At 41.5% G+C, this 23,571-nt stretch overlaps 1 protein-coding gene across 1 annotated transcript in view; it reads right to left on the bottom strand.

Annotated features, from left to right (window-relative positions):
* LOC311253204 (sodium-driven chloride bicarbonate exchanger-like) overlaps nucleotides 1–23,571 on the bottom strand; it is a 42,454-nt gene that overhangs the window by 5,283 nt on the left and 13,600 nt on the right. The window contains 15 exon segments of the mRNA XM_084347003.1: nucleotides 242–403; nucleotides 1,175–1,280; nucleotides 2,589–2,834; nucleotides 2,986–3,119; nucleotides 4,055–4,229; nucleotides 6,902–7,002; nucleotides 7,672–7,818; nucleotides 9,656–9,743; nucleotides 9,899–10,056; nucleotides 10,358–10,446; nucleotides 12,851–13,039; nucleotides 13,832–13,992; nucleotides 14,214–14,355; nucleotides 14,532–14,675; nucleotides 20,095–20,176. Coding sequence (XP_084203129.1) covers nucleotides 242–403; nucleotides 1,175–1,280; nucleotides 2,589–2,834; nucleotides 2,986–3,119; nucleotides 4,055–4,229; nucleotides 6,902–7,002; nucleotides 7,672–7,818; nucleotides 9,656–9,743; nucleotides 9,899–10,056; nucleotides 10,358–10,446; nucleotides 12,851–13,039; nucleotides 13,832–13,992; nucleotides 14,214–14,355; nucleotides 14,532–14,675; nucleotides 20,095–20,176 — 2,124 coding nt within the window.

Raw genomic sequence — 23,571 nt, 5'->3', positions numbered from 1 at the left:
GTGTTGTAAAACAACCAATAGATGGCAGCATAATCTCAAATGACACAGAGGCAGAGTTATGTCATGGAAACCAATTTTAGTGCAATTTCAGTCCCATGGCAAAATAAAAAGTAAATGGAGGACTGTAAAATCAATGAGGCTTTAATTCACTTGATGACAGTGTTAAACAGGAACATTATTTCCTAATATAAAGGCGTGTTTGTGTGTTATTCAGGGATGATTAAAGTGTGGGTACACGTGCCTTGGTGGGGAAGTAGCGGCTCGTCTTGAACTCCTTGAGGAAGGCGGACATGAAGACGGTGGAGAAGAAGAGGACCACGCACCAGAAGAGGACGTCGGGGATGTAGGGGCCGTGAGGGCCACAGGCGGTGCCCACGAAATCTCCGTGGAACATCTCGCACTCCTACTGGCACCAGAGGACACAGTGATGATGATGATGATGAGGATGAGGATGGGGATGGGATGAGGCCAGTAAAAATGATTAGAGTGGCAGTGGCGAGAATGGCGAGGATGGATGTCGGCAGTGAATTAGTGAAGTCTGAATACCAGCAATGTAGCACACTCATTATTGATTCCTTCAGCACTCTATGCTTTAAATATCTATGTAGTGCATGATTCATCCATTTGAAAACAATCCCTGCCTCCCAGACTAGTTTCTGCTATACGTCTAACAAGCACGTGTAGGAGTGACGCAGCATGTAGTCACTGGCACGACTGATTTGTGTCTGGAAGTGAGAGAATCCACTCATTACACCACGTCCGCATGCTCATTCTGCACGACTAAATCCTGCGAAATCCTGCCCACACGTTCTTAATCCCTGCCTAGACTTATGACGCTTCTTGATAAAGCAAAGTGTGGGCAAAGTGAGATACGAGACGTTGCCAGACACTGTGAGAAATAACCCCAACTTTCAAGGGTAATTTGTTTGTGGGTTAAATTTGAAGGCTGTGTGCTATTTCTGTCTCCTCTTCTCTCCTCCACACACACTTTGACTGCTATTACTTAACAGCTTACAGATCCAGATCTTCCGCGGGGTGTTTATCCATCATTAGAAGTCTGCTTGCACCCAAGAAAAGTCTCTCTTTCATCTCTAGGATCTCTAGGCCACTGAAAACCCTTATTTCCAACAAGCTATTTTGCTATAATTTTCTCCACATGTCAAGGGATCCTTACCTTGACCTCCAGCATGGTCCAGTTGACTTGGGAGGGCGTGATGTTTCTGTCCTCCCAGAGCTGCAGGGTCTCATTGCTGGGGTCCCTGGGCTCCGTGCACGCACACCTACAGAGGATAATTTTATTTAGCGTACTGAAAACAAGTTGACTCTACTAAAAAAGTAGAAATAAACATATTAATAATGACACTTTTGGAAGAGTAAGGAACACAGACCAAAAGAAAAGAGCGTGGCTTACAAATAATTGCAAGCAATTTGCCCTTCAGTAATTAAAGGGGCAGCTTGTACGAATTTCTAGTCGATAAAGTTGTGGTAGTGATCTGATTTTAGCTTAATTGTCCAAAATTCACTGTTTTTAATTCAAAAATCAAGAAAATAATGAACATATTGAAGGTGCAATATGTAAAAATTGGCCACCGGGCTAATTCGTCGTCAAAACAAAGCATATCACTGGAGTAACATTAATCGCTACTTGCTGCTAACTGTCACTGCCGTTAGCTAGTTAGCTCAGTCAGCCGTGCAGCTAGTGGTCAGCGAGGGAGTGTTGGTGCTTACTACACTTGTACAGGCCGGGGTTAGCTGGTTAGCATGCTAACTTCAGTAAATAACATTGCCTTAAAATGCATCTAAAACTCTTGCACATTGCACCTTTAATAAAAAATGAAAATAATCATCAGTTGCAGCCTTACAGTACACACCACATGTTCAACCATCAACATGAGTTTTTCTGCTGGCATTTTACAAAACTAAATGTCAGCATCCCCCGCTGTCCACCACACCAGAATAGAAAACCACAGAAGGAGCTCTTGGCTTCACACAGCTACTCGCCAGCTTAATGCACGATGCTCCTGACACACACTCAACATGGGATTATTCACTGTAAAACAAAACCCATTCCAGCAGAACTGGACAGGATGTCTACTGTACCACTGCACCATCTGTCCGTTTGATGACGCAGCAAAACATTCGAGCACGTGTGTGCAAATGTGCTAAGTTGGGTTTACTGTGCACGCAACATGATCCGCAACAACAATGACAACATCAATAATGTTGTGTACATAGCTTCTAAACTGGAGATACTGAAAACTTATCATTTCAAATGAAATTATTCCTTTTTCAATGATTCACTGTTAAAATATATTTTAACTGTTTTGAGACCTTTTTTTAAATAACATTGTCCACTTGATTAAAATCAAACACAACAGATTTGGCTGAGTTATGACTCCAAGAAGCAAATTCTGATGCAACTTCCAGATCATGTCCCTGTTTCATGCCACAAAATAGTGGAAAAATGCCAAAATGCATCTTCAAAGTGCTTGTGACACTTGCTTTTATTCAGCATTACAAAACAAATATCATTATTAAACAAACAAACAAAGACAGGCAGCACTTAGGGATTTCAAAAAGGCTCTTACCAGTACTGTGTGAGTTTCTGGAGGTCGTTGTTCTTATTGATGGGGTAGTGATGCCCCAGGTGGAGCAGCTTCTCCAGAGCCTCGTAGATGAAAATGATGCAGATCAGCGCTGCGAAAGCTTCCTCAGTGAAGCGTGTGATGTAACAGACAAGCGAGCTGGCATCCGTGGCCACCAGCAGCAGACAGAAGAAGGCCGTCCACAGGCCAATGCAGGCCCTCAGGGAGAGGTAGGAGAGGCCATACTCCCTGAGAGAGACAGGACACACACACACAGGAGTGAGGGAATAAACAATTAGGTAAGGCATCCCTACTCAAGCAGAAAGCACAACATCAACACTGAACACAAAAAACAGATTTGTACAAAAAAAACAAAACGGGAAAAAAGAAGAAAACCTACTTGCAGAATTTGAAGAGGATCTTCTCAAAGACGAGAACCGGCCCCGTGCTGCCCAGGATGGTGAGGGGCTGACCGGCAAAAACGGAGTAGGCTATCCCAGTCATGGAAGCCCCGAACAGGGACTCAATAGCACTCTGTAATGATCAGGGAATAGTGCTCTGATTCAACTTGTCACTTCACTCAGTGAAACACATGTTACTTTTGTGGCAGTGAAGTTAATTTCAACCAAAACTTCATATTTTATTAATTTCCTTCATCAATATTAAGGTACACCTCTTCATTCAATTTTAACAAGACTATGAGTCTACTAAGAGTCTGGCAGCTCTGTGAGGGTGTGCTTAAACAGAGCAGTGCATGAAGCTAAATGCTAATGCTAGCATGGCAACATGCGCACAATGATAATGCTAACACTCTGATGTTTAGCAGGTTTAGAGAGCAAAGTGAAAGCTAAACTTCAGGGTTTAGTTGCAGATGTAAGAAAACCTCATTCAAAATCCCATTTACATTTCATGTTATTTAAATGTCTAAAAATCCAGGCCTGGAAAATAAGTTTAGTCCTCCATTTTTCTAGATATCAGTCAAAAAAAGCTTGGATAGAAACACAAGCTTACAGAACAATATTTAATAAAAGTCACTTTCATGGTAAGTGGAGCAACATTAGAAATTCAAGGCAATGTTCCCTTTACTCAGCAACTAGTTTCAAGGTGCCTTTGAGCAAAAAGTATCAGCAGTTTAACTTTGACGCAGGGTGCTGTTGAAAAAGAGCTTCTGTTCTGAGTCATGTGTTCCCCAGACACTGACCCTACATGTAGATTTAAAATAAAGAAGAGTCAGATATTCCCTCAGGAGGTGGTGGAGACCAAAAACAGAGCTAAAAGAGAGTGAATATTGGCCAAAACATGACTCTGAATGAATGCTATTGTTGCTCTGTAACTACTCGGTTGCTAACAAATTCAACATGTCAACTGAAAAGGTTAATTAAAAAAAAAAAAAAACTGTTACGGCAGGTTCATGACAAGACTTTTAGGTGTGATCATAGTCCTATTGGGTGTAAAGATGTTCTTCTTACCACACGTCCCTCTGTGGCCTCACCCAGGAGTCCTCCAAAGGTGATGACAGGCGACATGCAGGCGCAGTAGAGGAAGAGGAAGGAGGCCAGACACTGAAGGCTGAGGGCATCCGTGAAGTCAGAAAGGTAGTGAGGAGCCTTTCGCTTGATGTCCAGGAGGAGCCCGCCAAATATCCTGTGGTGAATCAGGGGTTTAATGAAAGAATTACAAATTGTTCCTTGCATATATATATCTTTTCATCTTGTTTATTAAAATCCATAAAAAAGAGGAGACTTCAGTTTTTGTAAGCATTAAACAGAAAATATACTGCCTGCTGCTTATTGAGATTTAGAGGAGCTGGTAGGTAGATTTGTTATCTTTGGACAGGACCAGGCTAGCTGTTTCCCCCAACGTTCAGTCTTTAAATATGATGCTATAGCCAAGCGAAGCTAATGGCCTCCTGGCTCCAGCTTCATATTTATCATACAGACATGAAAGTGGTATCAATCTTTTCATTTAAGAAAGGGAAAGAAAGTGAATATGCTGATTTCCCAAAATGTTGAGCTATTCCTTGAAGTACTTCTCTCCACTGCTTAAAAGTGTTTGAGCTTAGCAAAGACGTATTGAGCGTTCCAGCCCATTTATTTTCCGTGTTTTTGCAGCGTTACTCATGCGAACGACAAGAAAAAAACAGAGGAAAAGGACAAAGTGCCACCACGCTGAGCCCACTTCTGTGACGTGAGTGTTTAAATCCATGTAAAAGCAGTGTGTGTGTACATTAGTCGACTCATGCATCTATATTTGAGCGAGCAGACTCTCCTGCTGCAGCGAGCCGGGACCTAGCTGGAGGTGGTTGCTATGGCAACGGTGGGCGGGACGTTACGCTTATTTCAGTCGGAGCGGTAGGCAGCGATGCCATGTCCCGGGAGGTGGTGGTGGAGCGAGAGGGAGGGAGGGAGGGAGGGAATCGGTTTGATGGCTGAGACTGGGCTTCCGGCCAATCTTAGCTGGGATAAGAGCCGCAGCATACCGCAGCTCAGCAGCAGCACGTCACTCACCCCGCTGCTACTAAACCACCGAGATCTACACTTCACACCTACACACACATCAGGAATACTCTGGTTGTCATTGGGTGATTTCTAAGTGATGACAACATGATGCTTTTACATCTTTAATCCCTTCTTTAAGATCTCAATATGTGTCTCATTGTGAAATCATGCTATCTAAAAGCCACGTTGCTTGTAAACTCCTCCAAAACACATTTTTGCCCTTTTTTAGTCACATTTTGATGCTAAAAAATGTTGCTTTCAGAATGTGTTGAGATTTTTAAACATACCCTTCTATATTTTGTACTGTGTTACGCAAATACTACTGAACCTGCCCAGTGATTGGCACAAAAACAAGTTGGTCAGCACAGGAATCACTAGAAACTGTTAAAAATAACCAGTTTGAGGAATAGGCTGGAAGGGAGGTCTTAAACAAAATGAAGGGTTAAGCGACAATTTAAAAGAGCCAACAGTCTAATGAGGCTGTAGTAATATAGAGCCTCATTAGGTCTCTCCTGTTGCGAACCAAGTAATTACTGTTTATTCAGCAATGAGAAATGATAGAAATTCAATTTCACAGCACAAAAAAAGTGCCTTGATATTAGCACCGGGGCTTGATTATCATAATGAGGAGAGCGAGAGCGAAGTGACTGAAAATAAACAACACACCGTGATATTATGTGTTTTGATTAATGAATGCAGTGTTTGAGGAATCACTTCTTTACTTCAGTAAAAACAAAAGAGAAACAATCCATCAATGAGTTGTCTAAGTACAATTTGTGTAAATGTACCTCAAGTGAAGTAAAGTAAAGTACTGGTTCTAATTGTGATGGATCAATGTTCGAGTAGCATTTTACTGTTGTAGCTGAAGGTGGAGCTAGTTTCAACTGCTTTATAGCTTTTCTATGCTTTTTACAATTGGTGTTTTCTTAGTCCAGTGGTTCCCAACCTAGGAGTCAGACCCCTCTAAAGGGTCACAAGATAAATCTGAGAGGTCGTCAGATGATTAATTGAAACAAAGTTTTACTGCACAAATTTGGACATCCCTCTAACCTTCACTTTTGGCTTCAAACTGTTTTTTAAATGAGACCATGTAAGAATTTGAAGCACGAAATGCCTCCACTGGTGCAGGTAGAGCTGTTGTACTAAAAGATTTACCCAGTGTACTGTCTATATAGTACTGACACAACACATGGCTTAAATTTACCCAGTACTAATGGGTAGAAAACCACCCACCATAAGGGTTGTTTTGATCAATAATGTAAAAATAACACAGAGATTGGCTTAAAACAACAAACTGGTACAGGGTAGAGTCAACGTAGCATTGCATCTGGGCTATATTAACCCCCCAAAAATTGGACCAAGTGTTTTTCAGTGTTTAACAACTCATGCACATCCAAAACATGAAATCAACATGAATCAGAATCAGTAAAATTAGTTGAGAACCACCGGTTACATTTTAAAATTTCCTGAAAACCACTCAGTGAAGTTACTTTCCACCACTGAGTAAGTGTAATTCACGGTGTGAGGAACAGTGTGCATTATTGTGACTGAAGTGTTGTGTGACTTAATGTGTGGGATAGAGTGCTGGGATGCCTTTTAAAGTAAGATTGAATTGAAACTCAAACAAAAGGTCTTTGTGGAGTTGAAGTGTGAGGAATGATAATGGGCCAGGAGGGTAGTCTGCCTCTTCAGAGAGCTAAATTTACAGTTTGGGGACAGCGAGACAGCGAACAGGCGACAGGCAGACGGGGACAAAGACGAGTTTAGAGAGCTCCAGGCTGTACATCACGAACCATGCTGTTTCTCTCTCACACATACCTCCCAGTGCGCTGGAGCTCAGGGCCGCCGTGCCCTCCGTGTTCCTCCGACTCTCCAAGATCTGTCACTCCGTTGGGAACAGGGGGAATCTTCCGCTTTTCCTGTGAGGTTAAGATCACTGTCAGTCAACTGTCTGTCATCATGAGAACAATAACAAGCGTCAGCTGCACTTAAATCTCCACTGAGTCACCAGATGTTACACTTATTTCAAACAAGGTTCAGTCCCAAATGAGTGATCCGTTATGCGTGAATCTGGCATATTATGACTCATAGTTCATCAGCATAACAGTCTAATTGCACAGCGGGGTGTCATTAATTCACCTCAGGAGCCTAATGACAAAGAGGCAAAGGAACATTTTTGAATCATCGGGAGCGGCTTTCTGTTAGATAGCAACATTTCTCCCCACAACAAGATGGCGGATCGCTTTTCAAAGTCGACCAAAATAACTAATGGAGGAAAAACAACTAATGTTTTGGAGAGGATTGAGAGCAGAACCCTTGGGAGAGGCATCAAAGCAGCGAGTACAACGCAGTTGAGTTTAGACGAGAACGCAGATGTTAAAAAATTTCTCAGCAGGCAACACGACGCAGAGGGGACTCTCAGGAACGGATATGTATACAGACTCTCAGACTCTAAACACACTTTCAAATAGTTTAGTTTAGCAGTTTTTGAGTGGCAGCTTCTTTAAAAAAACGGAAACAGTCACCCCCGTTTTACCTCCTGTTACAAGCAACGTATGTGCTTCTTGTAACGTAAATAGGGTGTTTACCTGAGAGGGCACGTTTTTGGGAGGCTCTATTCTGATGGAGGGGTCCCACTCTCCGGGAGGCAACACCGTCACCTGGTCCAGGAACTCATCGATGCCCGCCACCAGGTCGTTCCTGTCTTTGGCCTTGTATGCAACATCATGGAAAATCTGTGGAGAAAAAGAGAGAAGATTTAAAAACTGAGAGACATGATGAGTTTAGTTATTATTTTTTTCAATTTAAAAATCAATTATATATCATTTTCTACTCTGTCCTTTTATGCTGAGTGCATTTCTGTGGATTTACAGACAGAAATTTACATACCAGAGCCATAAAGCTTCATTCAGCAGAGGATTAATCCTATCTCCATACACAATATCATCACAATAACACCGTGAAATGTCAGGTTATTTCTAATATCCCATTATTAGAATAACAGAATATGATTCTTGCACACTGTAGCTAAAAACACAAATCATATCGATGGGTACAATCCATTCCCATATATAACGAAGCAGATTGACATCTATACGCCTCTATTTTCGTACGTCCCAGAGGACAACATCTGGCTCCGATGATGGGCAGTAACATTAGCTCATAGCTGCACTGTGGGAAATCCTGTCACAGTTCACATGTCATACTCTGCTGATCCCCTGAGGCTTCTCCTGACGTCAAAGGTCAGGTTCTGAAAGGTAGAGCTACTCCCTAAGCCACCCTAATGCCATGTATAACAACAACAAATAAATATGTAATGCCTTGGGTGGGTCTTCTTTAGAATTGAGTCCACGCTAGAAAGAAATACGATTTTTAAAATTCAGTTACTGACAGAAATGTCTTGGTTGTCTACGATTTAGGTTTATGTATATGAGAGAGCCCAACACTTTAAATCAGCTGCTATTAAGTAATTTAAACCAATTGTTTTGAGCCGACAGAGAGCAGGACTACAGCTGGACGAGGAGAGGTGGACTCTGTGTTTATATCATCGATGCTTGGTGCTCGCACACAGTCAAAGTGGATGGACAGTGTTTCTCTGATGTGGAACTTTTGATATGAAGATGCCAACCACATAATCATCACCATCATTTTGCTGCTGTTTACATTCACCCTGACACAAGATACTGTATGGGTTCATGTATATTTGTATACAAATAACTGTATATATGGTCATTTATGTAGCACGAAGGAGTTTATAAAATTCCATTTTGTGTTGTATAATGATGATTAAATGACCTTGTACCGTGTAAATATCTTTCAAAAACAAACAGGAGCTATTAAAATTAATTATTTCTGGGTCGGAATGATTTTCACAGCCTCAGGGTTGAAAATATCCTTGACATGAAGAGGCGAAACTACTGAGTTACTCACTTATGTGTAAAGACCTATTAGTTTTATAATGAAAGGTTAATTTCACTCATCTGAATTCAGGGTTTTTCTCCATTCTTTTCTGGCGCGAGCAGCTGCAACTGAAGGTGTGCTCTTTTCCTGGTTACGTTATTCATTATTCACGACAGTTTGGCAGATGTCCAAAAGACACAACTACATTCAGTAGGGCTTGTTTTTTTAAACATTTATGGGTCATAAAGTCAAGTCGCATCAGCATTTTGTCTGCGGGTCTCAAGTCAAGTCTTTAGGCTTACAATACAATATTAATCAGGTGTAACAAGCAATTGCTTATAATTCGTCAGTACATTTAAAGTCATATCATGCAGGATTTGTCAGTTCTGCTGAGTCTCATTCCCATGTCATCAAATACTGATGCTTTGGGTTGGCAAGCCACTCAAAACTTATAGGACAAGTGATGATTAAGAGAGATATTTTCTAGAGTATAGACACTGTTTTGTTTTTGTATATCCTGCATAATATAACTTTAAGTAATATTCTGAATGCAGGACTTGTAAAGAAACATGTTTTCATGGCTGTTTAATTACTTTTGCTGGAATAAAAAATGTGAATACTTCTTCCTAGAGCTATAATTTGAACCTTGATAACGCTCTACTTAGGCCTCACCTCATCTGTCATCAGGGTAGCAATAGACCGGCCAATTTCATGATACTGTGGACCTTTTCCCAGAGGGCCGAGCAAGATGAAAAGAAACCTGTGCAACACAAAGGACAACAGTTTTTTTGGAGGGTAAAATTCAAATCCTTTTCTAATGAAGCATTCAGGGAATTATCAGCTGAACTGTACAGACTTGACACACAGTACAGAGAAGTACAGAGAGGGAGCTTTTCAGAGCAGCTGGTGTATAACCTGGTGGTGATGGGAACCTCGGCCAGGCCGTTAAGCAGCACAGCAGGAGCAAGGCGTATGAAGGCCACCACAGGGCGGTCTAGGAACTCAAGCTCCCCAACCAGGACGTTGGATGCCTCGGCACCAGGAGGGATCTTCTTCATGAAGTGGAGGTCAATCTGTGAGACAGAGAGAAACCATAACAACACAAAAAATGTGGTTTGAGGTAAATGAATTGAAAGTGATTATAACAGTAAATCAAAGTCCAAAACATCGGCTGGATCTGACTCTGGTGGTCCACGCAACAAAAGAAAACAAGCTTTACTCCTGTTAAATTCCAGTCCGTTTCCCAGGGCATGAGTCTTAAGGTGACCATTTCACACGTAACCCAATCTTGGTAAAATATACAGCACTAGTTATGTGTCCACTATCAGTGCCCGTAGATAAACAGCAGGATCAGTGGTGGGTCCGGCTGCTCACCTTGCTGAAGTCGACGGCACTGTTTTCTCGGCTGACGTCCTGTTTGCCCTCATTGTTAGCTGGCTGGGACTGAGGTGAGACTGTTTGGCCTGTCGGGCAGAGCAGGAAACCAACATGATGTCAGTTTTCATTATCACAACACTGCTTTCCCACACAAAGACAAAGGTCTCCAGTGAGTGACTAGAGGGTACAGTTACATTCTCTGAAAACGATGATACAACAGTGGACCTTTAGGTAGGTGCTGTACCTTTACTGATGTAAAGGTTCAGCCCTAGTGACAAAGGACACAGCGTTGTACCATTTTTCAGGGTGTACCGTGAGTAAGCTCAATATTAATATTAATAATAATATTATTATTATATGATGAATGTTTGGTGGTGCAGTGGACAAAGTGAATTTAGCTAGGCTCAATCTTTTCAAATCAAGTGTGGTGAACTAAATAAGATACAATCTTTGACTTCCATTTCAATCTCATGTGTATCAACTAATAAGTGCTTATTTGCATAGCTTATTTGTGTTCTTTTGAAACAAAGCCAAAGATTGCTCTTTTAAAATTTAAAGCAATTTGTGATGTGAATGCACCAATTGTTTGAGCAAATCACAGAATTTGACGGGAATGCTATAAAATGTGGTTTGCTCAAACCCTAACCTGTTTTAGTGAAGGTGTAATGCTGCTACTGTTACAGGAATTGTTCGACACTTAAGGAAATACTCTTACACTCTTTACTTTTGCCAAGAGTTCGATGACAAGATTAATACCACTCTCATAGCTGTATACAATTACAAAGCTACAGTGAAGCCAGCAGCCAGTTAGCTTAGCTTGGCTGACTGGAAACAGCTGGCCTGGTTCAGTCCAAGGGTAAGAAATCCACCAAACACTAAAGCTCGCCATTGAACAGAGCTAAGCTAGCTGTTGCCATTCTTTACACTAAGCTAACCAGCTTAGCTTCATGTTTAGCAGACAGACATGAGAATGATATCAGTCATCTCATCTAATCCAAAATGATGAGAATGTCGATACCAATCTTGTCTGTTTAAAATGAAACTGGAGCCAGTAGCCAGTTAGCTTAGCTTAGCATAAATACTCTGGCACATAACCCCCTTTGTTAAACCCCAATTTAGTTATTTTCTACTGGATTTGTTACTATTTTTTATGGATTAAACAATCTAGATATAACATGGTAATTTGTGTCCTGTTGGCAGAGTTTGTCACCCTGGCTAAGCTAAGCTAATCGGCTTCATCTTTCATGTAGAGACATAGAGGTGGTATAATTAACCCACGCAAATAAGTGAATAAGCGTATTTCCCGAAATGTTGCACTATTTTTTTTAAATAACAATCCTAAAGGCAAAAAAATGAGGATTATATTTTGTGTTAAGTGACACCATTAATTCAAAGTGAGGAGCTATCATTATTAGTAATTAGTGACTGCTATGAGTGTAGAACATGACTCACAACTCTGCTATGGTTTCTAGTCATAAAACACATTGTTGAGGAGAAGAGGAGAGCATTATCATGAATATTTGGCACATTGCTTGGCCACATACATAAATAATTCAGCATAATGACTACACTGTCTTTTTTTTAAGATGTTGAAAGTACAAAAAAACGTACATACTTTAATCATCTTTCATGCTTAACTTTTAAGTCTAAAAAATAGAACAGCTAGAGGGGCATCACGACTGTGAGCAGTCGGTGCATAAAGAAGAGAAAGCTGCATGAGTTTAAAAATGCAGAGGTTTTCTTCTCTCAATTCTTTTCTTCTTGACTGCACATAAACTCTTTCTAACCCCTCATGATGATACTCTCCTCTTTAATGAGTGCCTTTTTATGCTATTACTACAACTATTGCAATGCTTTTAGTGTCAGTTAAGGCGTTCTGGTTGCCTGTCCAGATTTCCTGCTCTGTGTCTTCATGTGTGATGGGAAAGTAGCCTTGTGCCACTGCCTGGAGGACACTAAGGCGTTTGGTCGAGGCTACGCCAAAGCCTGTGTCTGGTGCCATGTGGCCATGGCTCCTGGAGGAGCTCGAAGGTGATGGAGGGGTGGACAGACATGACACGCAACACACACACCGTGGCCATGCAACACAGGAAAAAAAGGTCTTTCTGGGTGAAGCACTCCTGGGAGGTGTATTTTCAGGCAAACACTTGGGAGTGTAATAGAAGCCATTTACTGATTAAGTGTATAACACACATGCGCACACACATGCAACATACAAACACATACACAAACACGGAGAAACACAAACAAGAGGAGAGAATGAGATATCAAACAGCAGTAAGACAACAAGTCACAGATGGACACACTTTGGAAAAATCATGCGAAGGATTACAAGATTATATATAAAACATACTTAATATATTTACATACAACAACATTTATGATTACCAGGGAAAAAGCAGAGACTAAAACAGAGTGAAGAAAAGACTGCAGTCATGATAAGTGGCAGGTGTGTGTAGGTGTCCAAGTGTGTTCAGACCATTTGCTCACCATTCTTGTCCATGGAATGAGGTTCAGACTGCTTCTTGCCAATATCAGCGAAGGAGCGCACAATAGGTATACGGTTGGCCAGTTTCTTGTGGTTTTGGTGGTGGTGCTGTTTGAGCAGGGCCTCGCGGATCCTCTTCCTGGCATCCTGACCTACAGGGCCTGACACCTCATGCTGATCCAGAACCATGTCTAATTCAAAACACACACACAAGAGAGAAAAACAAACGTGGGTTTTCCACATTGCTCTCTGAAGAGCTCATTTTAAATTCACAAAGGTTACTCCTGATAGTGTCTGTCCCTGCGTGTGAGCCAGCTGTGCTAAGCTGATTATTCCAACAAAAACCGACCCACTGCTGCTGATTTAATCGCACAAAACCAGGTTAAGTTCAAGAGATCTCTTCAGCAGCACAGTGTTTCCCACAATCAGATAAACATTCTCTTTGCTGCCCTTTAAACCTTATTCCTTTTTTAGACACGGTGCAACGAGCCTGCACACGAAGATGCAAGTCTTTGAAACCAAATTGCTGAATGAATCTCTGTTAACATGTCATGGCCTCTTCGGAATGGTATCTTTAAAAATGTATGTTTGTAGTAAAAGGCAAGCCAAGGCAGGTCTATTTATATCTATAGCACTATTCAATGTTGCAAAGTCTATCTGAGACAGAAGTCATTTAATATTTATATATTTTCAAGGTTAACGTGTTCCGATTTTTAAAATTGTCTTAATGTGAATGTAGTTTAAAAACTGCCCGATCATTGTCATATAAGTGCAATGCTTAATCTGTGGAGTACTCTTTTAAGTATATATGCATGTCGTCTGCGTAATTGTGCTAAAATATTGGATTGTTTCCAATAACCGGAGCTATTACATTAGAAAAGAAGAGGAACAAGTATGGAGCCATGAGGAACTCCAGAACAGGGCACAATCCATCATATTTTAGCTTTAACCATCTAGCTTCATAAATCGACGCTATTGTTCACCTGCAATCTCCTCCAGCGAGTTGGCCCTCATGTCCAGCATCACGGTGCCGTTCATGATGCAGCTGCGAAGCTCGAAAAGACTGTGTAGAGACAGTGTGGCTACGTAGGGTTTACTCCACCGCTCTCCACCATCCTCAACATCCTCCTCAAACTTCAGCCACCTGCACACATGAAAACATTTGTATTGAGTTATTAAGTTGCATGAAGTTATGATGAAGTTATACAATGCACAGAGGAACATTACGTTACGTGTTCCAGAACAACAGCCGTGCGTTAAAGATGGCAGCTAGACAAAAACAGGATCAAACTCTCAGGTGCAACAGAGGAAAGTAGTCACAGCTGGCCAGACTCAGCCCGTGAGGGGCCGACTGCAGCGGTGTACCTGGCTGTCTCTTTCCATTCGGCGTCCTCACCCTCCCTGAGGCAGATTTCGTCCAGCTCGGTGAACAGGGCGTGGGGGATGTGTTCCTCGTCGCCATCCTCTGTCCCCAACAGAAACTGCACCCTCTGAGCTGGTGTGTCTGCTGCAGCAGATGGAACAGGCAGAGGACAAGTGGAAATAGAGAAAGAAGGATAAAAGGAACAAAGAACGCAACAAGAGAAATGTTGAAATGTGATGTATGCATGCATGTATGCATTTTTAAAACTGGTTTTGAGTGAACTCTTCCATAATGGAGTTGAGTCTATTTTTGAGACCTACTGTGTGAAGGGGATTCTCTTCCATCATCAGCTGTAGAGTCCCGTTCCTTGGACCTCTTCCTGTGTCTGTGTCCATGGTGACGGTGACGTCTGTGTGACCTCCTGCCCAGGGGGACGTGAACCCCAATGTAGAGAGTGCGGTGACCTGGAGAAAACATGCAGCAGACAACATTAGATTCGTTTGTCTGCATTAAAAGGAGTCCTCTTACAATGTCACCAGAACTCACAATTTTTCTTTGACCTGACCCCTTTGTCCCTTGCACAAGGATTTGAAAGCTTATTCTTTGCTAGCTGAGATCAAATCTTGACTTTTGTGATCATTTTTGTTTCATCCTGAACAGAACATATTATGAGACCTGACCACATGTTTGTTAAACTTCTAAAAGTTCAACTTTTTGATTGATGCAAGGTATCGTGGGGCTAAGAATAAGGTTGTCGTGGGGCTAAGAATAAGGCCATTGAAGCAATAACTATCAAAACGCAGAAAACAAAAAAGCACTTAACAAATTAGCTACTATCTCCACGCCCTCTTGTGCCTGCGCTTCAGTAAAGAGCTGTTGTCCTCTTTGAGGATGCCATAATCGATTTTGAAACTAGATGGCTTTTACAATTAGGGGTATTTCAATCTTAAATCAATACAGAAAAGTTAATGAGACTGTGATTCTGAAACAATCTGATGTGTTTAGCCTGTGCGTGTACAAGCACATACGAGTGTGCATCCACGGGGTCAGCGTGAAGATAATCTGAGCTGACTCTCTCCTCCTTTATTGCGGTCGAGCTGCCTGGCCGATGCTTCCTTCCCGCCCTCGGCTCATCGGCCGGACACAGACGAGACTATTGGACACCCTGTTCTCTTTATCTGCCTCCTGCATGATATGAGGCGCCACAGTGTCCAACATTATGTGACACCAAGAGCAATGTGATGCCTGAGAGCCACAAAATAGGGTCCATCAGAGGATAATAAATTGGTTCCCTAATTCATCATTACCTCTTTTTTTTTTTTTTACCATTAAAAGAGCACATTGACCGACTGCAGAGGGATCACTGTTCATAATTAAGTTTGCTCACTTCACTGCTCTTCTCACCACAGCAGGCAGTCCAATCGCACTTTAGCAGCTTACAAAAATATTCTCACATGGCGTTTATTAAACTATGATCTAATCAAGATGAATTTCCAGTGGTAATGGAGGTTATATCCCCCCCTCGCTTTTGTCCCTCTGGCTTTTACAGCCTTATTTTCATTTATAACTAAAAGTCCACTGAACAATGTCCTCTACAACCGACAAAATCCAGAAATAAGCAATAGATATTACCATGATCTTAAAGCATTTAAGCTTTATAAGCAGTGTGACTGCAGCTGCTATTCAGGGCTGAAAAGGTCCCCAAACTCCTCTGCATTTACAGGTAAAAGAGAATTTCAGGTTTACAGCTATTTTTTTCCAAAAAGGATCCTAAAGGCCTTTATACACTGGTTGTGTTTTTTTCATCTGATTAATTTGCACTTGGATATACCTTTTACAGAAAGATGCTATTACATGATGAAAAAGCAATATCATTATTTTCGGAATGAGGTCAATACTTCTGAGCTTTCGCACCATGAACAAACACATCCACTCATGACAGTGATGTTGATTGTCGATGTTTGTCATCACCCTGTTTTATATGACTAAGGACACAACATTATAAAGACAATGTGACAAAGATAATGTGGGATGAGTAGCCTGGATTGCTCTCTGCACAGGCAGAGTGCTATGTGTGATTTACCAACAGGGAGCTGAAGCTGTTATCTCCATCTGTGCTCTCTTCAAATCCACCAGACTACATTGATAAAAACAGTATTTTAACTCACAGAACATGGGAGTTGCATATCTACTCAACTTTGGTGCTTGAATGTATTAATACATCTTAAAGGACGGGCCAGACTGGAGCACTGAGACAGTCAGCTGAGATGAACCCGGTGAACCTCTCTCAACCTGTCAGCAAGTGGGTCAGTGCAGCAGAGCAAACCTAGAGACTTGTAGAGAATACTGCCACAGATTTGTGTTGCTGCCAGCATTATTTATTGACTTTAAAGGGGCTCTATGTTACAATGTGTAGTCATTTTCATGTTTTAATCACATTTTCAGTTGGCCATTTGTGAGCAGACTGTAACGTGACATGAAAAATGAGACCTTCCCCACATAATTGGTAGACTAACATTATTTAGGGAAGCATGATAACCAATTTCATCATAATTTCTTAATTAATACTACTGCTATTAATTTTATATAACCACAAAAAATAACATTTATACTACTTGTACATACTTTTGAAACTAGATTCACCCTTGAAGTTATAATAGAAAAATATCAGGGAGCTGTTTTGCCTTCAAAGAGCCATTTGTGCAGATTTAGAAATAAATTATCTAGTTATTGTCAGTGGGAAATCTCAGTATATTTTCATTTCATCTGAGGGGAAAACATTCAACATAAATGCCATAAATTGTTTTCACTTGCTTGGAGACACGACTAATCACATCATAGCGCACTAATCAGATTTAAGCAGAGCACAGACATAACATGAATCACCTAGGAGCTGACACTGACATCGCAGCATTTGAAAAGGAGCCGCTCACGCTCTGTCTTTTGCCGATAGTAAAACAGGTTAAGTGAGGTCTCCAAGAACGTGATGAGAAAATGAACTAATGTCAAATTGTATTTGCCGTTTGGGGGTGTATTTGACTGTCAGAGTGTTCACCGCTGTAGACTCGTTCATCCGGAGCAAATCGCTGTTAGCATCTTGTAAATTATGTATGTCAGGAGCAGAGTAGAGAGGAGAGACTGCACATATAGCGAATTTAACAATAAGAGGCACATTCAGGAGCAGACAGGAACAAGAAGGTATGCAAAAAAAAAAAAAAACATAAGGACGAAGCACTTGAGCTTTAAAGTTCATGAGTCAAGACTCATGAGTGGAGGACTTTACAAAAATAGCTCGCCTCCCCCGGGCCTGAACTACTGCTGATGTCATACAATGTCTTTTTCCTCTTTTCTTCTGTCGCTGCGTCTCAGTGGCTTTCAGTCAGTCGAGGCTTGAATTCATGCAGCGGTGTGTGACGTGCTGAGTTTTTGGTGTTCCATATCTGTAAGTCTTTGTGTTTGTATTCACGTACGTACTGCTTCGCAAAGCAATTCTGATTGGCTGGGTTTAGAGTTAGGGTGAGGGCATTCTCCTCACAAAACTCGCTCTGGGTATGCTGCTCTGACGCACACTAGCAGCACGGCGGGGGCTCTTAATTAATTCTGCAGTGCAGTTTCTGGCCCATGATTTCTCCTACTTGTTTGGGTTTAAAGGCTCCACACATACTTAGACCACGCTTGATAATGTGATACACCTATTTGTCACTATTAATAAAAATACAGAATGTTACCCGACTCATCTTTTAAACCGCTGCTGTTGTTTCTTTTTTGACATTTTAATTCAAACATGTAGTAGAAAACTGCTCCGGGATTGGGATCCCCATGCAATCAGATCACGTCATGCTAAACTTTTCCTTTTATCCCAAACATGAGAGTGTATGAGAATGAGGAGGCAGGCTGACAGGGGACTGTTTGGTTTGGATCTGAGGATCTCCCATCTCCTTCTCTTGCGTGGTGCTGACGCACTGCAAGTGTCACCTCAGCGCGAAACAGAGAGCTAGTCATTACGGCAAACCATCATCCGAGGATGAGGGTCCTTCAGATGAAAGCGCCGTCTCACCGGCACAGTGTCAGAATCAAAAGAGTGACATCTGTGCCTGGGCGAACGTTGCCTGGCAACAAAATATAAAGCGGATTCTGACGGAGGTACCAATTCTGCTTCAGTTATTACTCACCTTTTCAATGAAACACATTTTATATTATTCGAGTGTTATATGAGAAGGAATTGTCATGTTTATTTTACATTTAGCCCATTGATACTGGGTGGTTCTTCTTATTTTCTCATGCTATAGAAGAAGAAGAATTTTCCTCTAACACACCCAAGTTACAAGCTATACACATCATCGTTTATACATCCTGCATCTTCAGTACATCCCCGTAGTTTCTCTCTAATAAAGCATTGTAATTTATTGTCCCCACTTTCCCTCAGCTTGCCTTGCATACTCCTGCTTCTGTTTGTTTCCCAAAGTACCTTTCAAGAACACTCAGACAATGCGCCTGAACTTCAGCTGAGCTGAGTCAAACACGTAGGTGGGGAGATAGTAGCAGCATTAGGAGTAAGCAAAAATGATGTGCAAAAATTAAGCACAACTGAAGAGCCACTTAAAGTGCTGTAGCATAACACAAACAACATGTAGTGTGGCTGCACTGCATCCCGGGAAATTTAGTATGTATTTTTGTATTAATCTAAACTTTTAAATAAAGGAAAATGAAAGAAATCTGGACTCTCTTTTTCATGATTCTATGCTCTGGTTTAAAATCTCAGTGAACCCAGTTTTGGGTCAGGCTTTGTGTGGATTGAGGATACTGTTGGTGCAGACATGTGCTTCTCTGTGTCCTTCATGATGGATGAAATGCTGACGCAAACATACAGTATGTGAAAACAATAAAGCCCTCGCTCTTTGATCAAAACCTAATATGCATCTGTAATGATTTAGACAGGCGGACTTAGTTTTATGCTATGGGTAAGCTTTTCTGTCAGTAATTCTGCTACATCAGACACGTTTTCTGACATCAAACTGTGCCGATGATTGGCTGGAAATATACTGTGACATCCCATCAGTTCAGCCTGACTACAAAGGGAAAGAAAATGCTCCTCCAAACACCAAAACACCAGGGGCTAATTCAAACATGGGCACAGAGGTGCAGTGTGGGTGGAGCAGAGGCGTGCCGAATCAAGCTTGTTATTGAAACATGTCCACCTATGTGGAAGCATCAAGCTAGCAAAGGCTAACAAGCAAGCTGTGTTTACACAGACAGAAAAGCAAATTTTAGCTCATTTTATGAAGTGAGTTTGATCGCAGAGTCATTTTTGTTTACTTTCGCGAGTTTGACCTCGGGTTTATTCACCCCAAACAGCCAGAATACCTGACTGTACATTAGCTCTAAGCTAGCGGGTAACAGCAGGCACCAATCACAATGTTTGTGTGTTTGTGTTCAGTTTAACCTCGGATTGAAGTCAGCGCTCGCCAGACACTTTGGTTCTTTCTGTTATCCTCCAGTGTCTTTTTTTACTCTCCTCTCTGCGCTTTCAAGTAAAGTACATTTCCCATTCAACGGTCAAATAAGAGATAATTACAGTATGTTACAGTGGATTTTGGCAACTCCGCAACTCACTGCTGTAAAGGTGGTCTTCTCTATCCAGTTCACACTTAAGGTCAAGGAAATCCTGCAATGCTTTGGTTCCAGCTGTGAACACACTTTCTTGGTTCTGAACCAATTTATCTTTGGTCAAAATACTCGTCGAAAATAAAGTCTGTTCCATGTTGTGGAAAAGGGATATCTGAGAAAAATTAACCCAGATCACTGGAGTGCCTTTCTTTCATCTTTTCTCCTGAAAATATCTGCAATGATACCCTCTCTATAATTGTGTAAATGTGTAAATACCTTCTAGTTCTTCCTTCTCAAAGTTGGTGTTGAGCATGGAGCGTGTGCCCCCGCGGTCCACCACGGCCTCCTCATCAGTTCTCTGGAAGAGACACACACAGCGACAGAGAGTGTGAATAATTTACATATTTAATATTTTTCTGAGACGGATACACCCACATGGTAACACTCACTAATACATTGTAAAAAATGTATAATTAAACTTTAGATATTTCACTGTTAACAAACATGTTTTGATTGTTAAGTTGCAACTGATGTTTATAAAGCTTGACAATCACTTTATAAATGGTTAGTAAAGCATTTCATTGTTTGTTTACAGTGAGTAACTATTAACTAAAGTTAAAAAATATTCAACTTATTAATGATGGTTATTACAAAGTGTTACCACACACATATACAATAAGATATGAAGCACACAAAGGCTAACATGTCTCCTTTCCCCGGTGCTGATCTCTGACTGGACAGTCTTGATGGCACATCATGTCGGGTCCAAGGAGCCTTTCTGTCCTCTCTGAAGCAAAATCCATATTTCATCTACATGCTACAAGTTGTTACATAAGAGCACATTGAGCACACCCGCCCACCCTCCTCTTCCCACCCCCACCACTGCCTAGTGGGAGGATGTGTCCTCAAATAAATACTCACGCACGCACAGAGAAACTCGGCATTATAAGGCTAACTTCCACCGACTGTCACCATGGCAACAAAAGGCAGCCAATCGTAATTTGTAAAGAAAAATAAATAAATAAATTAAAAAAGCCACGCTCATCTGCTGAGTGCCAGATTACGCTGTTTTTTGAGTCATGGTTTTAAAAAAAGAATGCATCATTGTGCGTAAGCTGTAAATCATGTTGAAACGCTTCGACACCCACACCTCTGGCAAGACGAGGTACTCTGTGACTGGAGCGACTGGGAGGGAGGGACTGGTGCTAATGGATTCAACAAACTGCTCTTCTGGTTACTATTAATAGCTCTGACCTTGAAAAATGAAACAGCGATTGGTCTGTGAATGCTAACTCTGCTTTAAATATTTAATGACAACACTGGCTTGTTATTCGTGGGGCTTTAATTGTTTTGCAGCAGGATGGAAACTCACACATCATCTGATCCTGGACAGAAATACTGCCGCACAGCAAAAATTGTCAGTTCTGATATGGCAAAAATTAACACCACGTGACTGTGTGTCTGCGTCAGAGCTATTTTAGCTCTCTTGATCGTTGCCCTAAAGCCATATCAACTCTAATCAACATTTATCAACTCAAAAAGAGTCACTGAAAACCAACCCTTATGAACTGAGGCGCGAACATGAGGCTGCATGTACCCAGTCATGATCATTTAAGCCAGTGGACAGTGATATTGACAGTTTTAGCTCTACTCATCAAACTGAAAGCTTTTCTGTCAGGGCAGTTGCACGCCACGAACACCAGAACAAAAAGTTGTCATGGTGACGCCTCCTCCATCACCTTCTCCCTCCTGTCCTGCCTCCGTCCAGTCTCTCTGCATGTGTGTGTTTGTTGTAAGTCTAGTGTTTATCATTTAGATCATGTGTCCTCTGCCCTCTGTTGTCCTTGTTGGATTTGCTGCAGGTCTCCTGACTGTGTACCTGTTCTGCATGAGGTCGTTAGTGTCGTAACAGCAACTACTGTTCACATAGTTGCTTGCTGTTATTTAACAGTTGTGGAATGTAATTATTAAAGAGGCACTATGTAGTTTTGGAGAAGAAATTCAAACTCAGAATCTAAATATTTACAATATCAATGAGGTAGTAATAAAGACTCAGAAATGTTTATTTTTCCATAACTGAATAAACAAGCTTTCTCAGAGGAAAAAAAGGGACCCCAGGACACTGTTTGAAGCTAGAAAGGTGGCAGGGTCTGCCACATATAAACAAAGTAAAACAGTATGAAATTGTGTTGTGCTTTAAGGTCAGTTTGTTTAATCAGTAATGAGTAAGAAGAGAGTTTGTTTATTTCGTTTGTTCGGTTTGTTAAGACAGATCTGTAAGTTTTGTATGTTTGTCTGACGTGACCCAAGTTATAAATAATCCACCTAAATACTACGCCTGTAGTAAAAAATAATTAAATCTCATGTACTTTAAAACCTCAGTGTTGGCAGGCATGGTGCAGGAGGTGGAAGTCTGCCAGGTTTTTTCAGGTTGCTAACTGATGACTAGCTAGCTCTGAGAGATTTTGTGATTATATAAATTCATGTATAAAATTGAGAAAAAAACATACCAGACTGACTACTTCAAGCCAGTTCCCAGCGTTTAAGCCCTCCATAAATGTAATTCTTGTAACTTTCTGGTCTAATGCTGAATAATTTTGAGTTAACGCAGGTGTGAATCTGAGGGATACAGGCTATACTGCAATAACAACACGGGAGGCATATGCTGCGCTGCATTGTGACAAGCTAAAGGTGCCTGATGCTGGCCATCAATCTCTGATCCCCAGAGATTAAGCAAGAGCACTGGTGCTACAACAGTCCCTCACACACAGAGACAAACACACACACACACACGCTCACACACATGGGCATCCATGTGAGGAAGACAGATGCTGACAGCTGACGCGGTGGGCTTACTGTATATAGGGACATTAACAGAGCCAGACATGCAAGGCCACATACTGTACACTGGGCCAGATGGGGATTCATTATCAAGTCCCTGTAGACAGACTTCCCTAGATTTCCCCTGACAGATAGTTCATGGTAATCTGAAAGACTCTGACATCTTCTTAATGTGCTAATTTCGTCATTGTCTGTGCCTCTGCATTCCAATTCACTCCGATCCGAGGCTGACCACTGCACGTAATCTACTGTGAGAGGAGCACAGCACTCAAGACCCAGAGCTAATATCGCAAACCAAGGGTGGCCGTAATAACTAAATAAAGGACTGACAAACCTGTCTACTAACTGTTACATTTCTTATCTTTTCCCCCCTGTGGTCGTGGCAGCAACAAAGATGTGAGTGTTCGTGACAAGCCTGGGAGAGGAGCAGGGAGGTTGGCAGTGCTGGTTGGCCCTGCAGGTCCCAAGGGAAACTCCCTCAGCCTCACTAACACACTGTGTCGACCCGTGAGAACCACACACAGCTAAATACAGCTAGTGTGCAGTTCAAAGCCCCAGCATGAGCACCTGATTGCAACAGAATGAGGATTTTAAAAACCAGTCAGATTAACTGTGTGTAACCTCCTGAGTCTATATAACACAACAAGTACTCTGATAGCCTCAGGTCCTCTATATCTATCCTGCATCTCCCCTGCATTAGCACTGCAGTGGTCACTGCAGCACCGTTTATAACAGGCAGGCTGTAAAACATGAGGAAAAGGTACAATGCAGCCATATTTCACTGTAAAAAGTAAAAAACGTAAGCATCTAAACACTGTACCCTGGTTTCTGATCACTCTGTGCCATGCTCGCATGTGCATCATCAACACAATTTATTAATAAGTATGTCCAAGTAATTTATCATATACAATC

This window comes from Pagrus pagrus (assembly GCF_965226575.1).
Source record: "Pagrus pagrus genome assembly, chromosome: 24".
Classification (NCBI taxonomy): Eukaryota; Metazoa; Chordata; class Actinopteri; order Spariformes; family Sparidae; genus Pagrus; species Pagrus pagrus.
The sequence above is the reverse complement of the archived record's forward strand: the minus strand, read 5'-3'. Positions and strand labels throughout refer to the sequence as shown.